At 37.3% G+C, this 22,952-nt stretch overlaps 1 protein-coding gene and 1 non-coding gene across 2 annotated transcripts in view; one reads left to right on the top strand and one right to left on the bottom strand.

Annotated features, from left to right (window-relative positions):
- Positions 1–3,562: 3,562 nt before the first annotated feature.
- Positions 3,563–3,669, top strand: LOC114032863. Its single transcript, XR_003567879.1, has one exon. It is a non-coding gene; the product is annotated as a U6 spliceosomal RNA (small nuclear RNA).
- Positions 3,670–10,968: 7,299 nt separating this feature from the next.
- FZD4 (frizzled class receptor 4) overlaps positions 10,969–22,952 on the bottom strand; it is a 29,310-nt gene continuing 17,326 nt past the window's right edge. The window contains exon 3 of the mRNA XM_027848120.1: positions 10,969–11,020. Within this exon, the coding sequence (XP_027703921.1) occupies positions 11,006–11,020 (15 nt within the window). The 3' untranslated portion in view covers positions 10,969–11,005. The remainder of the gene's footprint in view (positions 11,021–22,952) is intronic.

Genomic DNA, 22,952 nt, shown 5'->3' with positions numbered 1-22,952 from the left:
AACTGTTCCTCACATAGTATGAATTGTGGAGGCTTCTGACTGCCCTCCTTCAGACACTTATAAATGTCCTTCCTAAAATATGCTGCTGAAAACTGAATGTACTACTCCAAATGAAGTCTAGTCAGGGCAGAAGACAGCAAAACTATCACCTCCCTTGTCCTAGGCCTGAACACCCTTCTTCTCTCAATCTGCCCTTTTTGTCTGCTGTATCACATTGTTAACTTGTTTAAGTTGCAGTTCACTAAAGCCTCAAGATGTTTACACAGGACTATTGTCTAACTATACACCTTACACTTGTTAAATTGTTAAATTGAATTTTTGAACACCTTACACCTGTGAAATTGCTAAATTGAATTTTACACTGATCTCTTTTAGTTTTCATCTTATTATATTCAGCCCATTGTTTTAGTGTGCCAAAATGCTTTTGGATTCTGTCACTCAGTTTACTAGTTATATCTCTCAGCTTTGTATCATCAGAAAATTTGATAATCAGGACACCTTCACCTTTATCCAGGTCATTGTGAAAAATATTGAGCCATAAAGGGTTCATTGTAGATATCTTGGTCACTCCTTATGTATCCAGGTTGATATTAATCACTTCTTAGTTCATCTAAGTGATTTGTTGTTTGTCCTTCATTCTGGAAGAGGACCATGACATCACGAAGGTTATGCTATGAATTGCAAGTGAATCTGATTTAAGTGAGGGAGGAGTGTGCAAAGTCACCAGCCTCACTTTCTCCTCTGGAGACATCTGGATCCAGTGACCAGATATAGATCAGGATGACTGAAGATGGCCCCATCTATGTAGGCAGCTAGATGGTGAAGTGGATAGAGCACTGGACTTAGAGGAAGACTCATCTTCATGAGTTCAAATGCAGTCTCAGATCCTTACTAGCTGTGTGACCCTGGGCAAGTCACCTAACACTGTTTGCCAGTAGCAAATGTGGCTTAAACCCCAACCCCGTCTAATTCCTTGGCCCCCACTCTCACACTTATACCTCTTTCTCCAATACCAACTGCAACATCTTGTGAATCTTGTAGTACTCCTAAAATAGAGAACTCTGCATAAAAGGCAATAGAAGCACCTTCTGCTATCAGCCCAATACTGACTGACAACACACAGAAGCTCAATTTAATGAATATCATTATGATATCCATTTCTAGCTACTGAGAATATTGCCACATTCCAGCCAACAATCCATATTGCCATTGCTCTGCTGATGTGGACAAGGTAAAAATTGATTTATTTATTTGGAGACCTTATACAGCAGCTTCAGCTATCTGAGGTTTCTATCAGCTATTTACTACTACCAAGAACCTGTCAGTAAGCAAAAATGAAAACAAAAAGCCTTTGAGCAGCTAAAATAGGAGTCAGAAGATCCGTAGAGCTCATGCACTTCACTCTTTAGGGAGTGCATGCCCTACTCATGCCCTACCTCAGAACCCATGTGTTTATTTGGTACATAATTTTAACCACCTTGGTTATATTTTTTAGTTCACAATAGATTAGAAAGGAGGGGAGAGGAAGAATACTGACAACAGCAAGAAGTGCCAACAAAGGATGAAATAGAGATACTGTAAAAAGCAGCCAGAGGAAATGAAATGACAGCTACAGTAGAGATAATCAACCCTATGCATAAGGCAGCTAAGTGGCACAGGGTAGAGGCACTGGGTCTGGAATCAGGAAGATTCATCTTCCTGAGTTCAGATGTGGCCTCAGACACTTCCTAGCTGAGGGTCCCTGGGCATGTCACTTAACCTCAGTTTCCTAAAATGTAAAATGAGCTGGAGAGGGAAATGGAAAATCATTCCAGTATCTTTGCCAAGAAAACTCCAAATGGGGTCACGAAGAGTCAAACATGACTGAAATGACTGAACAACAACAAAATACCATAATAACATATCTGATACTATCCCTGTATCCCAGCACAGTATAATAATTGATATTTATCGTGATTGCTGTGAGTCTTAAGGAAACAATTAAAATGTATTCCATTTCAAAAACCAGGGAAGTTTTAGAAAGACATATCTAAAATAGTTTTAAAACTACAGGCATTTTTACTGGCTGTCTCCGAAGCCTGGAACATTCTCCTTTCCTCATCTCTGCCTCCTGGCTTCCCTGGCTTCCTTTCAAGTCCTACCTAAAATCCCACCTTCTACAGGAAACCATTGCCAATCTATTTTCATTCTAGTGCCTTCTGTCAGGTTATTATTTCTAATTTACGATGTATAAATCTTGTCTGTACAAAGTTATTATAGAGTGTAGATTAGATTACACTCTCTGGTAGAGCGTAAGCTCCTTGAGAGCAGGGACTGTCTTCTGCTTGTCTTTGTATAGCCAATGCTTAGCATAGTGCCTAATAATTGGTTATTATCCGAGCTTCAATTTACCCAGAAAATCTGTATAGGCAAAACATTTCTTTTTTTTTATTAATTTATTTTGATTTATCAATAATCACTTCCATTTACTTTTGAGTTTAAAATTTTTCTCCCCCTTCCTCCCTACCACCCTCCCCAAGACGGCGCATAATCTGATATAGGTTATATATTTACATTCATATTAAACATATTTTCACATTAATGTTGTTATAAGTAGAAATTAAAACCAATAGGAGGAACCATCAGAAAGAGGAAACAAAACTAAACAGAAGAGAAAAAAAATAACAATTCGGCTTCCATAGTTCTTTCTTTGGGTATGGATAGCATTTTCCATCACAAGGCCTCTGGAGATGTCTCAGATCCTTGTATTGCCAGGAAGGGTTAAGTTTTTCAATATTAGTCATCACACAACATGGCTGTTATTGTGTAGAACGTTCTCTTGGTTCTGCTCACTTCACTCAGCATCAGACCATACAAGCCTTTCCAGGTTTTTCTGAAGTCAGCCTGTTCATCATTTCTTATAGCACAATAGTATTCCATCACATTCATATACCACAACTTGCTCAGCCATTCCCCAATTGATGGGCATCCTCTCAATTTCCAATTCTTTGCCACCAGAAAAAGAGCTGCTATGAATATTTTTGTACATGTAGGTCCTTTTCCCATTTGTGTGATCTCTTTGGGATATAGCCCTGGAAGTTAAGCAAAACATTTCATTCCTTTCTGAAATTGGATAAATGATGTGCTACTGCATAATTCTTTTGAGTTGGAATTCCTCTTCTGCGAATGTTAATTGATATAATAAAAATAGTGCACTGGCCCTGGAGTCAGGAGGACCTGAGTTTAAATCTGGCTTCAGACACTTCCTATCTGTGTGACTCTGGGCAAGTCACTTAACCCCAATTGCCTCTGTAAATAAATAAATGAATGAATGAATGAATAAATAAATAAATAAATACAAGATAGTGTCCTTTTGATGAAGTATTTGTATTTGAGGGCTGTGTGACCACGGGCAAGTAACTTAACCCTGTTTGCCTCAGTTTACTCATCTGTAAAATGAGCTGGAGAAAAAAAATAGCAAACCATTCCAGTATCTTTGCAAAGAAAACCCCAAATGGGGTCACTAAGAGTCAGACATGACTAAACAACAACTACAAATTTGTGTTTGAATATCTATTATGTTGTGCTCGCTTTGGCAGCACATGTACTAAAATTGGAATGATACAGAGAAGATTAGCATGGCCCCTGCGCAAGGATGACATGCAAATCTGTGAAGTGTTCCATAGTTTTTTACAATACAGCTATATACATTCTACTGTCCAAAAGTTATAATGGTATGGATCTCTGCTGAAAGCGTTAGGACCCCAAAAATGATGCTTAAAATAAATACTGACAGCATAATTCCTGGTAGGATCCACCATTTCTAATTCCCTCTTTGTTCATATTAAATTGCCTAATTATTAAGTTACTGAATTTGAAAAAAGTGAATCAGGGCTACCATAAAGTACTATATAGAACCAAAAGAAGGTCCCTGGAGAGTGCTTGGAATTTGGAGAAGAATGTATAAAGTTCTGGGTCCAATCTGTATAGGAAAAATTTTGTGATACTTTAAAAACTGCATTTGTGTTATGTAAAGGTATGAGCTTGTGGCTTACTATAGGTATTATAGCTCCTGAATGACCAAAAAAAAAAAACAAAAACAAATTTAACAGCAAAACAATAAAATTTTGTTATACATTTCCAAGTAGTCCTTTCAATCGTTCTCCAATTTTTAACCCACTCTGATTAAGAAGATATATGTTTTATATCTTAATACTTACTTTACAAAACATTAAATTATAGGTTTCATTTGTGTAATGAATATTGCAATTCTTGCCTTCTCAAAGAATGGGGGAGAGGGTGGAGGTAGGGGTGAACATTTGGAACTGAAAATGAAAATAAAATTGAAAAAAAACAACTAAAATATGTTAAATTACTATTTTCTTACAAAAAAAATCTATTATGTTGAAAAACAATAAAATTTACTTCTCTGAGGAAAAAAAACCTTATCATTGCTCTTTAGATTTGGTCATTCAACTAATTCTAAATCTATCCAACTGATTATCTTCTAGTTTCAATCTCTCCATCTTGTCAATCAATGAAACAGCACTTAAGTGCTTACTATGTGTCAGACAGCATGGGAAACTGTCCAATGTGTTGCTAAAATCTAGATAATATATGTCTGCTCCATCTGTCAGTTGGTATCAGTCTACCAATTCTATCAGAAAAAGAAATGAATTTGGTCTCTCATATGACTTGCTCCTGATGAACTCATGCTGGGTTTTGCTGAAACTATTCCCTTTTCTAAACGCTCATAAAAATCTCCCTTCTCATAATATGTTCTAGAATTTTTTACAAGACTTAAAAGTACGAATAATTGTCCCATATTTTGTAAATGCCATCTTTTTACTTTTAAAAGAAAAAAATTTCTTTTCTCCAATCCTTCAGTTTCTTTCCTGTCCTCCATGATTTTTTGAAAGTCATCTGGTTATTATTTTAAAAAAATAAAGTAACTAACCCATTTCTTGACCAAATTTTATCTGAATTTTTTTTCCAAATCGGTTTGAATGTGTAGGCAAAGCCTTCCTCTCCCTGTTCATCCCAGCTGAAGTAACATGAGTCAAGTCAACAAGCATTTATTAAGTGTCTACTATGTGCCAGGCACTGTACTAAGCACTGGGGATACAAAGAAAAGCAAAAACAGTCTCTGACCTCAAGGAGCTTACAATCTAATGGGAATCTAACATACACACAACTCTGTACAAATAAGATATGTGCAGGATAAATTGGCCCTAGCAGTAAAGGGGATGAGGAAAGGCTTACTGTACAAAGAGGGATTTATTTGAGACTTGAAGGAGGCCAAGAAAGCCATGTGACATTTAAAAAGGTCAAGAGACATGGTTTGGGGGTAATTTAATCATTTTGTTAATAAGGTCAGCAAATTATTAATAGAAGGACAGTCATTTGGCCATCTCTCTTAGACCAAAGACAATCATGGGAGCAGACTCATAGTTTATATACCCTTCAAAACAGCAGGTGATCCATCAAACATCAATCAAATCTAATTGGTTAAAGTGATTGGTGGTGAGCTATATTAAAATGAAGGGCTGAGTAGCTCTTGGATAGGGAAAGTATCTCTATACCAGACCACTCATAGCTTTAGGTTATCAATTCAAATAAGGCATACCACACTCAAGCCTGAGCACAACACAATGGGTTTCCCCACCTTAGATTAAATCTTTGCAAGGTTAGGTGGAGTCTGACCAAGATCTAGGAGAGTCAATGCAATCTTATTATCAGTAATGTCCTTCTAGAAAAGGGGACTTTTAAAATGAGGAATTTAGAAAAAAGGGAGAGCCTCTGAATCTCCCCCAAGATGTTGGTTATTAATGATCATTTCTCACAGCCAGGAGGCAGATAGGAGGGCAAGGGCACTTCAGGCACAGTGGTCAGCCACTGTGAAAAATGTCTAGACTAGGGAGATGGAGTGTCTTGTACCTAATCAACCTTTTTCATTGATTCTATGCTCAACAAAATAAGATTCGGTGTTCAGCAAATTGAAGAACGTGTAAGGATTCAATCAAGCTGAATTTCACACTATTTTGGTTCTGATAAGGGAAGCATTGGCGTGTCTTGGAATGAGACCTGGAGCTCTACTCTTGAGTACAGTCACTAACTAGCTAAGTGTGACCTTTGATAAGTAACTTAATCTCTCTGGGCTTCAATTTCCTCATCTATAAAAGAAGTTTGGTTCCTGATCACTCCCAAGGTCCCTTCTGCCTCTAATATTCTATCATTCCTTGGTGAGAATAAGAAGATATAAGAGCAGGGGAGGAAATGGGAAGAGTAGAATGGGAAGAAATAATGCCATTGATTGAAGAGAGGAGTTACCATTTTACATTAAAATATTTATTGCTAAACTAGCAATTCCACCTAGTAAAGCTTTACGTGGACAAAATGATCTTAATTTTTATAGAAATATTTATTTATAGCATGGAGACAATGGGGATAGTGATTGCATAGCTTTGATTATGTCATACTTCTGTTCAAAAGCCTTCAAGAACTCCTTACTGATCAAATACAAAAGATTCTCTTAGCTGTTTTTTTGTGACCACTTTGGCAGTCTGGTGAAGTCTATAGACCCCTTCTCAGAATCATGCTTTTAAATAATCAATGCTAACTTTCAGTAAGAGGTTAGTGAAAATAAAGATATATTTTTCCCAGTCAAGTTCATGGACCCCCTGAAACCTATCAATGAACTCCTGAACCCCAGCTTAAGAACCCCTGATATATAACCCAAATATCTTACACTGGCATTCAAATCTTTCTATAAGGTCACCCCAATCAATCATATACAATCCAAACATCTTATCTGATCATTCAAGGCCTTCTATTATCCCGCTGCCACCTACTTTTTCAGTCTTAAGAAACACTGGTTCTCCTTGACATAACCTTCATTCCCAGTCAAACTGAGTTGTTGCCCATTTCCACAATTTGACCCATTTTTTCTTTACCTTTGTTGCATCCCTTATGCCTGAAGTATATTTCTCACTATCTCTGCCCTTCTATCCTTCAAGGCCCAACTGAGATGCCATCTTTTTCATGAAGCTTTTCATGATTTCTCCAGACATAAGTGAGCTTCCTTTTGCTACCTTTGCTGCATACTTTGTCTGTACTTCTCCTATCACATTCTGTTTTGTATTAAACTTATTCTTGGCCTTGTCTTCTCTTTCTTACTCCATTATAAGTTCCTTGGGTACAGGGGCCATGTTTTTCTGGCACTTAATATAGTTGTTGAAAGGAATGGAATTTAGCTGAACAGAATAGCTGAATGCCAGGAAAGCTAATGCAATCATGGACTACATTCATAAAGGCATATAGCTTCAAAAAACAAAGAGTTAATAGTCTCTTTGGTTTCTGTCCTCTTCAGACCGGAGCACTGTGTTGAATTCTGGCTTAGGAAGGACATTGACAAGATAGCAAGTATACAGCAAGACGTCTGTCAAAAGGCCTTGAGATGGTGCCATATGAAGTTAACTTGAAGGACCTGTGATATTTAACCTAAAGAGGACTTTGGGGGAATGTGATAATTGTTTTTAAGTACCTGAAAGACTCTCACTGGGAACAGGAATTAGATTTATTATTCTTGGGCTCCAGGGCGCAATAGGTAGATGTTGCAAAGAAACAACTTTAATTTTGCTGTCCAGAAAAAATTCCTAACGATGAGAGCTGTTCAAAAGTGGAATAGGCTGACTGAGGCAGTGGTTCTCCCTCACAAGAGGCCTTCATGCAAAGGTTGTAGAACCATCCAGCAGATATGTGATAAGGAGAATTCTTCTCAGGAATGGGATGTGATAGCCACTTAGCTCTTTCTAACTCTAAAAATTTTATAATTCTGTAAGAGCTCAAAGCCTTTAAAAACTTGTTTCCCCTAAGTAGACTCCATCTGGCGTATAGGATATCCCAGGAAAGTGTTTTCATTCAAGATAATCTACTTCCTATGATTCATACAACTATTGACTGTTTACTTTTCAAAGCATGTTCACACACCTCATCCCATTTATCCCTTTCAACAACCCCCTGAGATAGGTGGCATTATAACATCCCCTTTTAACACATAAGGAAAGGGAATCTCATAGAGGTGAAGGAACTTGCCCACTGTCATGTAGCAAGAAAGGAGAAAATCTAGAATTTAAAAACCAGATTTCTTGCCTAATTCTTTTTACTGTGACTCTTTTTTTCTGAGGTTTCATTTAATATTTTATTTTTTCCTCAATTTCATGTAAAAACAATTTTTAACATTTTTCATAAGTTTTGAGTTCCAATTTCTCTCTTTCCCTCTCCTCCCCCCTCATTGAGAAGGCAAGTAATTTAATATAGGTATACATGTGCTGTCATGCAAAACATATTTCCATATTAGACATTTTGTGAAAGAAAATACAGGCCAAAAATAGAAAGTTTTTTTTTAAATTATACCTTAATCTGCATTCAGACTTCATCAGTTATTTCTCTACAGGTGGATGCATTTTCATCATAAGTCCTTTAGAATTATCTTGGATCATTAGCTGAGAATACTTAAATCATTCACAGTTGATCATTGTAAAATATTGCTATTACTGTGCACAGTGTTATCCTGGTTCTACTCATTTCATTTTGCATCAGTTCATATAAGTCTTTCCAGGTTTTTCTGAAAGCATCCTGCTTGTCATTTCTTACAGCACAATAATATTCCATCACAATCATACACCACAACTTATTCAGCCATTCCTCAATTGATGGGCATCCCCTCAATGTACATGTAGGTCCTTTTCCTTTTTGTTTTTTTTTAATCTCTTTGGGATATAGACCAGTGGTAGTATTGCTAGGTTAAAGGGTATGCATGGTTTTATAGCCCTTTGGGCATAGTTCCAAATCACTCTCCAAAAAGGCTGGATCAGTTTACAACTCTATCAACAATGCATTAGTGTCTCAATTTTCTCACATCCCTTCGAAACTTTGTCATTTTCCTTTTCTGCCATATTAGCCAATCTGATAGATGTAGAGTAGTACCTCAGGGTTGTTTTAATTTGCTTTTCTCTAATCAATAGTGATTTAGAGCATTTTTTCATATGACTATAGATAGCTTTGATTACTTCTTCTGAAAGCTGCCTGTTCATATCCTTTGACCATTTATCAATTGGTGAATGGCTCTTATTTTTATGAATTTGACTCAGTTCTCTACATATTTGAGAAATGAGGTCATTATTAGAGCAACTGTAAGGTCATGTCCCATGTAGGAAGTGGTTCTTAAGTTCAGCCTTGAAGAAAGTTGGAGATTCTACATGGTGAGTGGGAGGTGTCGGGGAGGGGAGGGGACACAGACATTTAGGAATCACCTAATATTATTTCATTTGATCTTCACAACTCTGGGAGGTAGGGGCTATTATCCCCTTTTTACATTTGAGAAAACTGAGGCAAACTGAGGTTAAGTGACTTGTCCAAGGTCACACAGCTAGTAAATATATGAGGCTGGATTTGAACTCAGATCTTTCTGAGTATAGGCCCAGCACTCTATCTGATGTACCACCTAGCTACCTCCAAGGCTGAAGAGAGGAAGGGGTACATTCTAGAGAGAAGGGATAGCCTGTGAAAAGGCACAGAGATGGCAAATTAAATGTGTATAGGGAATGATGACAAGTGGCTAGAATGTGGAGTATACAAAGGAGAGTCATATGTAGTGATGCTGGAAAGGGGGTCTGGAACCATATTGTGCAGGGTTTTAAATGCCAGGGTACTTTGCATTTTAACATAAAGGCAAGAGGGAGCCATCAGAACTTCTTTACAGGAGACTGATATGATTAGACCTGTACTTCAGGAATATCAATTCAACAGTTGTGTGGAGAGTGGATTGGAAAGAAGGAGTGAATGGAAACAGAAAGCCCAATTAGAAGAAGTTCATAATTTTTTCAAAAAATCTGTAGACAAAATTAGAATTAGCATAGCAGAAACTGGAAAGTAAAAATATTTGGTATCTTATCTGTCATGATTTAATTTGTCCTTTTGGAATTATTAAGTTTCCCCTGCCTATATATTTATTTAGATATGTATTTATTTCCCCTCTGTTCTCTAGTGTCTCGCTCTTTCTCTCCGCCTCCGCTTCTCTCCTTTTTTTTCTCCTTTCCCGTTTTGCTTTCTATGTCTCAATACCCCTGACCATGCTGTCTCTGACAAAACATTGTTGTTTACCTCAAATAAGGGAAAATGTCATCTGTCCCAACTGCTGAAAGGGGAGAAATCCTTCTAAATCACTGGAAGCAGAATATTTTCTTACAGCCCTTTTATTGTTGAAGTTGTTTTGCCAAGCTAATGGGAAAAGGCTCCATGTCTGCCTTATCTCAAGCCAACCAGAGTTTGCCTTCAGGTTTTTTTTTTCCAGTCTGGTTCCTTACAAATGTACATAGAAGGTCACTCCTGGGTCCCCCTGATAGCAGTGGGTAATCAATCATGACCAGGATATCAGCATCACAGAAGATAACCACATGAAGGAAAGGATTTGGGGAGGGAGAGGAGAAAGGGAATGGCAGTGGGGGTGGGGAATCACTGTGTTGCCTCTACATTGTCTGCTCAGGAAAGGAAATCTGATTGATCACTATTCTAAAGCTCACTTGGATAAGCCATGATTGAATTTCAAATCCATGATCCCTTCTTCCCACATTTTATTTGCATCCCCAATACATAAACCAAAGATGCAAATATTTTCCAGATGATATATAAAATCACTCATATTTGGAAAGTCCCTTATAATTTTGGAGCACTTTACATCTCATCTGATTCTTACAACAATCCTATGAAGTAGAATGGCAAATATTATTATGCCCATTTCACAGATTAGGAAGCTAAATCTGCCAAACAACTGGTCAATTCATTCAAACAATTGGATTTGAGGGATTTTTTTTTTCCCTCTGCAATTAATTGCTTCTTAAAAAATTATTTGCTTTAACATCATGTAATTATACCTCATATACATGTAGCCACTGAGGCCCAGAGAAGTAAAAATTACTCACCCAAGGTCACCAAATCAAAAAGTAGAAGAGTCAGGGCTTGAAGTTCAGATCATCTGACTCTTTTCACCATACCATGGAAGGAAGAAAACAAACATTTGTTATTAAGTGCCTACTATGTGCCAGACTTGTGCTAAGACATATATGCTAAGCATAAATATTTAGCTATTTGATCCTCACAACGACCCTGGGAGATAAATGGTATTATTATCCTCATTTGTAGATGAAGTAACTAAGGCAAACAGAGGTGATATGTTTGCCCAGATTCACACAGCTAATAAGTGTCCAAGTGATTTGAACCCAGGTCTTCCTGACTCCAAGCCTGGAGTTCTATCCACTACACTGGATACAACCACAATCCAACCTGCCAACTACACTTCCTCCTAAGAAGCAAAATCTTCCATCAAAATTCAGCACAAGGAGGAATATAGCCATTCTTCCTCCTGGAAGAAGATTATATCCTTCTATAATCCTTCTAGCAAAATTCTCTCTTCTTTCAAGATTTAATATAGATGTTACCTCTTCCCTGAAGCCTTTTTTAATCTTACCCGATGAAAATGATCTCCCCTTCTCAGATTTTCTGAGAACACTTTGTCCGAATTCACCTCTCCTTTGACACTATACAGTCTATATTGAATTATACTGTACATGTTGCATCTACTATATAATTTTTCTCTTTGGGTTTGAAGCATCAAACAGAGTGCCTTGTATATAGTAGGCACTTCAAACATATTTCTTAACATTTAACACAGATTTGTTAAAGTGAGCTAGTTTTTTGGTGAGGCAAACAGGGTTAAGTGACTTGCCCACAAGTGTCTGAGATCACATTTGAACTCAGGTCCTCCTGACTCCAAGGCTGGAGCTCTATCTGCTGTACCACCTAGCTGCCCCAAAGTGAACTAGTTTTAAACTAACTTTGAAAGTACAGTAACAATTCAGAGGCCAAATAATCTTGCCTCACTGTTTACACCCATTTTTTCTCCCTTGGATTACCCAATGGTAGTTCATATGGGATAAAGTAAAGATCACTTGCTCTTAATTCAGAGGGCCCAGGTTCCCATCCCACTTCTGATATTTATTATGTGTGTGACCTTGGGAAAATCACCTGTCTTCCTTAAACCTCACTTTCCCAATCTGTAAAATGAAAGGAATAGGCTAGATAGCCTCTAATTCTAGATCTATAATCCTATTGTCTGAATGGGAAACATCTTGGGCAGAAATTATTTCTGATATGAGCTATATATACATATATATGAGATATCAGTCTAATAATTGTTAACAAGAACCTCTGAAAGCCTTTGTCCCTTCAACTGGCATTATGAGGAGAAGGTGAAAGTGAAAGTAGTCCTACTGCACAAACCCAGAACCCTTAAGGGATTAGTTTCATTTTTTTATTATTATTATTCCTACTATTGTTATTACTAGTAGTAATAGGAGTAACAATAATAATATTAAGGAATTAAATCTCTCTGAAATGTAGGTGGGGAGTAGGATATTGGCAAATCAAACAAGAGAAACTAAATGTTTACAAGAGTTTTGGTTTTCTTTATGTTTGCCCCAATGGGAAGGGAAAGAGAAAATCAATTTTTGTCATTGTATAAAAAAAACTTTCAACATAATCTCAAGAACTTTTTGATCCTGTATTATTATTTTCATTGCAAAACAAAACTCTGTTGCTTAGCATTCAAGTCCCTCCCTAATCTGTCCTCTCCTTACTCACCCTTATTTATCATTAACTTTCCCCTCCTCCATCCCACTTAGACTACTTTTTCTTTCTTTTTTTTAATTTTTAATTAATTTATTTTGAATTATCAACAATCACTTACATAAGCTTTTGAGTTTTAAATTTTTCTCCCTCTCCCTCCCCACCTCCCTCCCCAAGACTGCACACAATCTGATATAGGCTATACATAACATTCCTATTAAACATATTTTCACATTAGTGATGTTGTAGGTAAGAATTAGAACCAATAGGAGGAACCACCAGAAAGAGGAAACAAAACACAACAGAAGAAAAAAAATAGCAAATAGTATGCTTCGATTTGCGTTCAAACTCCATAGTTTTTTTTCTTTTTTGGGGGGGTGGGGCCTAGGCAATGGGGTTAAGTGACTTGCCCAAGGTCACACAGCTAGTGAGTGTTTTGTGTCTGAGGCCGGATTTGAACTCAGTAGACTACTTCTTAACTGGTCTTCCAATCTCTTCTTCCCTCCAAACCATCTACAAGCCTGTTCCCTAATTTCATTCTGCCTCCTGACTTCCCAAAGTGCTAAGCCTCCTCCCCTACCTGGAATACACTCAGTCTTCATCTCTGCCTACTGAAAGTGTCTTTTCTTCCTACCAGCCCCAACTTCCTCCATTAAGTGCTCTGGATCCTCCCAGCTGAAAGCAATCAATAAACCAAGTATTCACTAAGTGTTTACTATGTGTGAGCATTGGGGTTGCAAAGAAAAAACAAAAACAACCCCTGCCACAAGGCACTTAGATTCTAATGGGTGAGACAACATGTTTCACAGGTAAGTATATAGAAGAGTAGATACAAAGTAATTTAGAGGGAAAAGACCCTGGCTGCTGGGGGTCCTGGAATAGGCCTCCTAGAGAACATGGTTCTTGAGCTCAGGCTTGAGGAAAGCCAGGGATTCTAAGATCTGAAAATTAAGAGTGAGAACAGTGAAAGTGAGCTTTTCTTCCTTAAAATACTTACTGCTCCTTATTATTAGAACTCTTTTTGTTCATTCGTTTTTCAGGTGTGTCCAACTCTTCGTGACCGCATTTGGGGTTTTCTTGGCAAAGATAGTGGAGTGGTTTGCCATTTCCTTCTCCAGCTCATTTTACAGATGAGGAAATTTAGGCAAACAGGGCTAAGTGACTTGCCCAGGGTCACACAAGAAGATGAGTCTTCCTGACTCCAGGCACTTAACCTATCTAATCCACTGCCCCACCTAGTTGCCCCCAGAAAAGTAAAAGTAGGTAAAAAGCCACCGGCTATGAGTCAGTCAGCAATGAAGGTCCTTGGGGTCATATCACATCCACATCTTCACTGACCAAAGGCCCCCAGCTGGGTCCCCGGTCAATCCACCTCAGGGCCAAATCAACGATCCCAAGTTCACTGCACAGTTTCCCAGCCCACAACAATTCCACAAAACGCCCTATGGGAGTTCAAGCTTCTCCAGTTCCACTTTTATCAGTGTCTTGGCCCAAAATACACATTTTCTAATACTTATTTGTGTGCTTGTCTTATTTTTGTATACTAAAATATAAATTTCTTGATAGGGACTCTTCATTTTTTAATTCCCAACAGGTAGCACAGTAACCTACATGTTATAAAAGATTAATGTTTGTTTTAAAACTATATGTAATGGGGTTTAGCAGGGCCACAGGTACCCTGTGTTGCAAGGATTTACTTAGGTAGATAGGCTCTTAGATCTGGCTTACCCCAGTCCATTTTTTCAAAGGAGACCATAATTTCAATGTCCCCATTTTCAAGATAGAAACAGGCTCAAAGAGGATGAAGCAATTTTTCCAAGATGGCAAAGTCAGACTTGAGCTCAGGTCATCCAACAAGTTTTTTAACCTTTATTTCCCACCAGTATAAGAAAGTTATTCCTTAAGGGGTTAAAAAAAAAAAAAGCATCTTAGCTTGATATATTTATGTATCCTCTGCAAGGCCTCCCATTTTTTTATTCTTCCTTAAAATGTAAATAAATTATCCCTAGGAGATGGGTTGGGCCCTAGAGAAACATTAATCATAGTTAGAAAAGAAGGGTTTTGCTGAGCAAGATGCAAGTCCAGCATTTTGTGCACGGATAGTTTGGATTTGTAAGCATTCCCAGCATTCAGGAACTCTTGAAAGGGGTGCATTTGTATCCAGTTAAAACAGAAACAAATTACAGTCATTAATGGGCTTTTCTTTTCTGTATGTGCCCAGGAATACTGTCTAGAAAATGTTCCACACTAGAGGACCACTAGATGTCAGGGAATCCTTGTGTAATAGCAACTGACTTTTGGGCGCAGATTTGTGTCTCAGGAAAGTAACTCTACTATGGGCTTACTCAGCAAGGATAAAAAGAGAAAATGTCCAGAACCACTTTTCTAAGAGCTAGAGCGTGTCTCTCATCCACTAAATCAGTTTCAGTGTGAAAGAAGAATTAGTTTTAGCTTACATGGCTCCAGAGAACAGAATTGGAAGCAAGGGCTAGAAGAAGAGGGAGATTTCAGTTCAGCAAAAATAAAAATTTCCCAACAATCAAAGTCATCCAGTAGTAGAGTGGGTTGCCACAGAAGGTAGTGAGTTCACCATAATTGGAAGTGTTGAAGCGGAGAAAAGGGATGTCATATATAGAATTCCTCCTTCAGGTAGGAGTTGGACAGGATGATTTCTTACGGCCCTTTCATTGTTAAGATTCTATGACTTTGTGTTTAGGGCTGAAACACAATTAAAAATATTGGGAGGGGGAGATGGGGGAAGGCAAGGGCAGGAGTGGAGAGGTGAAGATTGTCCCAAGTATCTTGAAGGAAATTTTGTCTCAACTGCTTTACTCTCACAGAAATAAACTTTGCAACTATTTGCATTTATTTTTGAAAGAGGATGTTATTCCTGCTGCAGAATAAGTCCAGGAAATGGGTGAAGCACTCAGGAAATTAGCCAAATACTGATGTAAATCCAAGTGGAAGGCCTGTTGTGTTTTTTTCTTAAAGGAAAAAGAAAATTGGAAACGGTACTCACACTTATTCAGACTCTTGTGTAGAACTCCAGATTTCAAAGGAGAAAGAATAGGGTAAGGGAAAAAGACTTGTGTCCACTGAGTCATCCAGTTAGGGCGTCCTGATTACTGTAGCTAATGAGTAAACTGTGTCAAGAAATAAAATCTGGTTGGAAGATAAAACAAGGATTAAGTCTGAACTAAAATAAGACTCTTACTATGGAATTTGAATCAGCTATCCTTGGAGGTATGTCTTGATCAGAAATTCTGATTCTGGCAAGAATTGTTGTGGTTTCTTAGTGCTAGATAAACAAAGAAAAGCTAGTCCTTTCCCCCAGGACCCTGTCACCTACAAGCACTGACAAATGGTACCATTCTGACCTACAGACTGGAAGACTGAGTCACAGACCAGGGTAAACCCAATAGCTCTAGGGGTCATTGCTTGCTCAGTGAAGCAATCTATGGCTGGACTCTATGCAAACTAATTCATGATTTATACAACATTCAGAGGGCTGGTGGTATAACTATCAGGTATCCCTCTGGACAAGCAAAAAGCTCTTTGTCCCCCAGAGAGATGGCATCTTAGAAGGTGAAAATTTGGATTGGTATACCACAGAGAACTGTAGGAACTGACTCCTATTGGGAATACCCCAAGGAATGAATGAACCTTTATCTTCCCCCAAGAGGCATCAAACTTTCATTGATCCAGAATCTAAACAACTCCAAAATGTACTGTTATTATGGTAGTTATAAGTTATGATACTGGTGAATGACATAGGGGAGCCTATTAATCCCTGTTTTAGGCCTCACTGAATGTTTATACTGGCAGTATGGTTGAATAAAGTGATATTTATAGGTGCATCTGTTGAAGAATCTTGCACAATTTTAAGATGGATTTAACAAGGATTCACCTTGTTAGAAAAGAGCCTCCAGAAGGGGTTCTTAATCTTTTTTCTGTTGTGAGCCTCTATGGCAGTGTGGTGAAGCTTCTGAATTCTTTCTTGGAATAATGGTTTTAAATACGTTAAAATACATAGGATTACAAAAGAATTCTATTATATTGAAATAGTTATTAAAAAATTTTGTTAAGTTCCTGGATCCCAAAATTAAGAATCCTGGATTTAAAGGCCACATTTTACTCTGTGGCATCAAATATTTTTCGGCAAAATATAGACACTGAGATTTTCTTTTTCCTGAACCTGTCAGTTACTTCTCTGATAGTGAAGGTGTGCTTTGCTAAAGAGAATTGTATGCTATTATAATCATTACTGGAATTATTAACATTACTCTTATTTATAACATGCTTTATGATCCCCACACTTACATATAGTGGGTGCTTAATAAATGCTTATTAAATTAAATTACAAAATTCTTTCACATACATTATTTCAAGCAAGGCTAGTGTTATCATCCTTTCCCCCCCCTTTTTTCTCTTTCTTTCTTTTTTCTTTCTTTTCTTTTCTTTTTTCTTTTTCTTTTTCTTTTTTTTTTACAGGTGAGGAAGTTGAAGATAAGAAAGTTCATGTGAAGGTGAAGTCCAAGATCACACAGCTATTAAATCCACAGGTGACTGGAATTTTCTTTTTCTTTAATGAGAATCAATCAACAAATATTTATTGAGCAGGTACTATGTGCATAATAAGTAAATACTCAGACCCTGGAGATATAAAGAGAGAGATATAAAAAGCAATTTCCACATCATGTCCTAGGATCAATATAGATTCATCCCGATCTCCTTGCACCTTTTGCATCTGTAATCCTAAATAGCAATGTCTGAGATTCATAAGGATGATCCAGGACCATTGTAAGATCCTAAAGGTGCTTCTGAATCACTGTAGAAAGGTTCAATTTACTTGCAATATACTTTGTGTTAAATGGACTGTTTGTAAGATAACAAAAAATAACAAATGCAATTAGTACTGAAAAGGGAACCAAGAGACCCAACTCAATAAAGACAAAGTCCTGCTTTTCTGTATTCCTCACAAGCTTTGGGACCTGGGACAATAAAAACAGATCACGTTGGTATAGTACTTTAAGGCTTCAAAAGCACTTTCTGTATAATCACTATGCAAAATAGGTTGTGCAAAGGTAACTGCCCACATTTTACAGAGGAGAAAATTGAGGCTCACGGGCGTGTCTATGGTCACACAGAAAATTTCAGTCACCAGAGTTCAAATCATGATCACACCTCCCTCTTGTCATATTCTAGCTTGTATGATAGCCATTTGTGCATTTATCTTATTCTCCCTCCATTGCATTGCAAGTTACTCAAGGGCAGAGGCTCTCCTTTTTCTTCCCTATATTTCTAGTACCTAGAAGCAGGGGATTCAGTGTTCACTCAACACTGCCTCTTACCTAAGTTTCTTTGGGCTTCAGTTTCCTTATCTGTAAAATGAAAGGAAAGAAGTTCAGGAGAAGATACAAATAAGCAGGGCAATTTTGTCACTCTGATGTTTGTAGATGTTTGAGACGCATGTTTTTAAAACGACCTGTACCTTACAGAAGTTGCAGTTTCATAAGGAAGATATTGCCCCTTTCATGTTTTCACCGAAAGCAGTTTGGTGCTAAAAGAAGAAAAAAAAATTACTTTTGAATAAAGAAAAAAACAACTACATTAACCTGTAAAGGATTTAAGTTGCTCTCCCTTTCGTAAATGAACAGTTTGGTGCCTGAAAGGAGTACAAAAAGAACTTTATTCAATCTAATAAAAAAAACTGCTAAAATTCTATGTATAAAGAAATACAATTTTCAGATAGGGTATGATCATTTTGGTTGCAAAAAGGATAGAAAATTAGCTGTGGAGTAAAAGCGTATGCTCAAATCACCTAGTAGAAGACATTGGGTGATGCTTCTCTTATATGTGAATAATTTGTTGGTTTCAATGGGCAAACATTTTTATTTATTAAAAACAGATAAAAATCAAGTTTTAAAAAATGGAGTTGTCAGGGCACAGACTATAAGATTGGATTTCTTTGGAGACTATAGAATGCTTGGAGCTTCAGGACATCATGGTCCCTTAGCTTATTTGCATGTAACTTAAAAGATTTAAGAGGGTAGAACTCACAAAATGAAAACTCATATTACTGTAGGATGACTAAATAATGATGGTTTATTTCATAGGGGAGAGTCGGTGAGCTTTTATCTCATAAGTGAAAGGTGACCAGGAAGTTTACTTTAAGCAGCTGAAAATAGAGAGCGAAGGTGAAAGAACCTGGCCACTGCAGCTTGAAGAAATAGCAATGGGTAAAAGACCTTTTCTGTTGGAGCTTTGTGAAAAAGTGACTGACAGAGCAGTCAGCTAACAAAAGGATTCAGCTAGTTGATTCCTAATGGGTTAGATATCATCTAAACCCCATTGGACAAGAGCTTCAGTATCAGCTACTGACCTTCAGTACCACCTAGAGTTTGAAAGAGTTGAACCCTCTCTGAAATGCATATTGCTCTCTGTTGATATTTCTGAGGGGAAATGGATTTTGCAGTAATTGGTAGAAAGGTCTATTTGCTAAAAAACTCATTGGATGATGCAGCATCCTGGCTAGTTGAGCTTATCTGCATTGCCCAGAGAGAGCCAGTCTGATGAGCTTTGTAGTTCTCTGGCTTAAAGTGAACTGCTAGCTCAATTAAGAGAATAATATTTTCTAAACACCCTCTTGAGAGAGAGTGTAAGTGCAGCAGCAGCAGCTGCTGCTATAAGAACTCTCAAACCAGAGATGGTAAGGGGATCAGACACTTGGTCAGAAAGAGATTACAGGGGAGCCTTTGCTAACACTGGGCATAACTGGCACTGATTGGCAAACCTATTACCCATAAGCAGTTCTGGGTTGCAGTACCAGGACAGAGAGGAGAGCTTGTGATCAGTCACAAGGAAGGGGACCCCCTGGTTACAGTTCCAGGACAAAGAGGAGCACTAGTACTTGTGACTGCAGGGGAGCAGGGGCCCTTCTTGGATACCACAGCACAGACCAGGAGAGCAGTGACTACACTTCTTCCATAACATCACCACTTTGGAAGCACCGAGAACTTGAAAATCTCCAGAACTAGCTTTGAAAACAGCAGCAGAAAAAAAACTTGAAGGTTGGCACAAGTGAGCATACTTTCACATAAAGTTCAAAATGAAAAAATAGGCTGGAAAAATGAGCAAACAACAAAAAAAGAACTTGTCTATAAAAAGTTATTACAAAGACAGGGAAGACCAAAAAAAAAAATTTAAAAGAAGACAACAGTGTGAAAACAGCTACAAACAAAGTCACAAAGAAAAATACTAATTGGACAAAAGGCCAGCAAAAATTCAGGGAAGAGTTAAAGAAAAAAATGAGGGTGGTAGAAGGAAAAAATGGGGAAAGAAATGAGAGTGATGCAAGAAAATTATGAAAAATGAATTAACAATTTAGTAAAAGAAACACAAAAATACTGAAGAAAATACCACACTTAAAAAACAGAATTGGCCTAATGGGGAAAAAGTCACAACAATTCACTGAAGAAAAGAAATACTTTAAAAGCAAAATAAGCCAAATGGAAAAAGAGGTACAAATACTCAATGGAGAAAATAATTTCTTAAAAATTAGAGTTGGGTAAATGGAAACTAATAATTCCATGAGACTTCAAGAAACAATAAAGCAAAGTCTAAAGAATGAAAAAAAATAAAGAAGAAAATGAGAACCATCTCATCAGAAAAAAACAACTGACCTGAAAAGAGATCAAGGAGAGAGAATTTAAGAATTATTGGGCTACTGGAAAGCCATAATCAAAAAAGCACCTCAACATCAATTTCAAGAAACTATCAAGGAAAATTGGCCCATATCTTGGATCTCGAGGAAAAAATAGAAATTGAAAGAATTTACTGATGGCCTTCTAAAAGAGATCCCATAAGAGAAGGGGAGAGAGAGATAGAAGGGAAGGCAGACTAGGGGAAGGGGTAGTCAGAATGCATGCCATCTTGGGGTGGAGGGAGGGGTGAGATGGGGTGAAAATTTGGAACTCAAAATCTTGTGGAAGTAAATGTTGAAAACAAAAAAAAATAAAAATTACCGTAATATAAAAAAATAAAAGAGATCCCAAAATGAAAACTCCCAGGAATATTATAGCCAAATTACTTAGCTCCCAGGTCAAGAAGAAAATATTGCAAGCAACTAGAAAGAAACAATTTAAATATCATGGAGCTACAGTTAGGATAAGACAAAATTTAGCAGCTTTCACATTAAAGGAATGGAGGGCTTGGAATATGATATTCTAGAAGGCAAAGGAGCTAAGATTACAATCAAGAACAATCTACCCAGGAAAATTGAGTATAATCCTTCAGAGTAAAAAAACAGATATTTAATGAAATAGAGGCCTTTCAAGCATTCCAGATGAAAAGACCAGAACTGAACAGAAAATTTGACATTCAAACAGAAGACTTGAGAGAAGCATAAAAAGGTAAACACAAAAGAATAATCATAAGGGATTCAATAAGGTTAAACTGTTTACATTCCAATGTGGGAAGATGATATACATGCAACTTCTAAGAACTTTATCCTTATTAGGGAAGTTAGGAGGAGTAGACAGAGGGCATAAGTGTGAGTTAATTATGTTGGCATGATCTCAAAAAAATATGTAGAGATGAGAAAGAAGAATGCACTAGGAGAAAGGGAAAGGGAGAAGTAGAGTGGGGAAAATTTCCTCACATAAAAGAGGCACACAAGGAAAAGATTTTATTGTGGTGGGGGGAGGTGGTCAATGCTTGAACCTGCTCACTCTCATTGGAATGGGTTCAGAGAGGGAAGAAATATGTACACACACACACACACACACACACACACACACACTCAGTTGGGTATAGAAATCTATTTTACCCAATAAGAAGAAAGGAGGAAACAAATATAAGAGATAAGCGGGCAGGGGCGGGGTGGTAATAAAAGGGAGAGCAGATTAAGGGAGGTAGTGGTCAGAAGCAAAACAGATTTTTGAGGAGGGACAGGATAAAAAGAAAGAGAGAAGGATAAACAGAAGAAAATAGGATAGAAGGAAAGAAAATTAGTAATCATAACTGGGAATGGGAATAAAAGGAGCTAACCCATAAAACAGAAGTAGATAGCAAAATGGATTACAAACCAGAATCCAACAATATGTTGTGATCAAGAGACAAACTTAAAACAGAAATACAAACACAGGGTTCAAATAAAGGGCTGGAGCAGAATCTATTATGTGTCAGCTGAAGTAAAAAAGGCAGAAGTAGCAATTGTGATCTCAGACAAAGCAAAAGCAAAAATACCCTTAATTAAAAGAGAAAATCAGGGAAACTACATTTTGCTAAATGGTACCACAGACAATGAAGTAATATCAAAACATTTTATGTTTCTCTGATAAAAGCCTCGTTTCTCAAATCTATAATTGAGTCAAATTTGTAAAAAAAAAAAAAGCCATTTCTCAATTAGTAAATGGTCAAAGGATATGAAGAAGCAGTTTTCAGAAGAAGAAATCAAAACTATATATCGTCATATTAAAAAATGCTCTAAATCACCAGTAATTAGAGAAATGCAAATTAAAATAACTCTGAGGTATCATCTAATACCTATCAGAAATGACAGATGCTGGAGGGGAGAAGAGAAAATAGGAATATTAATGCACTCTTGGTGGAGTAATGAGTTGATCTAACCATTCTGGAGAACAATCTGGAACTACGCCCAAAGGGATTTAAAACTGTGCATATCCTTTGATCCAGCTATACAACTACTAGGCCTGTACCCCGAACAGATCAAAGAAAAGGGAAAGGATCTATAGATACAAAAATATTTACAGCAGCTCTTTTTGTGGTGAGAAGGAATTAGAAATTGAGGGGATGCTCATCAACTGGGGAATTACTGAACAAGTTGTAGCATATGATTGTGCTGGAGTACTATTGTGTTATAGGAAATGATAGTGGTGGTGGTTTCAGAAAAACCATGGCAGGACCTGTATGTACTGATGCAAAGTGAAGTGAGAAGAAAGAGGAGATCATTGATCTAAGTAACAGCAATGCTATAATAATCATCAACTGTGATACCCCCATCAATACAATGATCTCTAAAACAATTCCAAAAGACAAAGAGATGAAAAAATGCTATCCACCTCCAAAGTAGATGAACAACTGATGAACTCTGAGTACAAATTAAAGTATAATTTTCTCACTTCTTTTCAATATGGCTAAAAAGGAAATATATTTTGCATGATTTCACATGTATAATTGATATACTGTTTGCCTTCTCAGTGAATGGGACAACGGTGGGAGAGGAGAGAATCTGAAAATCAAAATTTAAAAAGAAAAGAATGTTTAAA

The sequence above is a fragment of the Vombatus ursinus genome, unplaced genomic scaffold, assembly GCF_900497805.2.
Source record: "Vombatus ursinus unplaced genomic scaffold, bare-nosed wombat genome assembly UNPS02005659.1, whole genome shotgun sequence".
NCBI classification, from domain to species: domain Eukaryota; kingdom Metazoa; phylum Chordata; class Mammalia; order Diprotodontia; family Vombatidae; genus Vombatus; species Vombatus ursinus.
The sequence above is the reverse complement of the archived record's forward strand: the minus strand, read 5'-3'. Positions and strand labels throughout refer to the sequence as shown.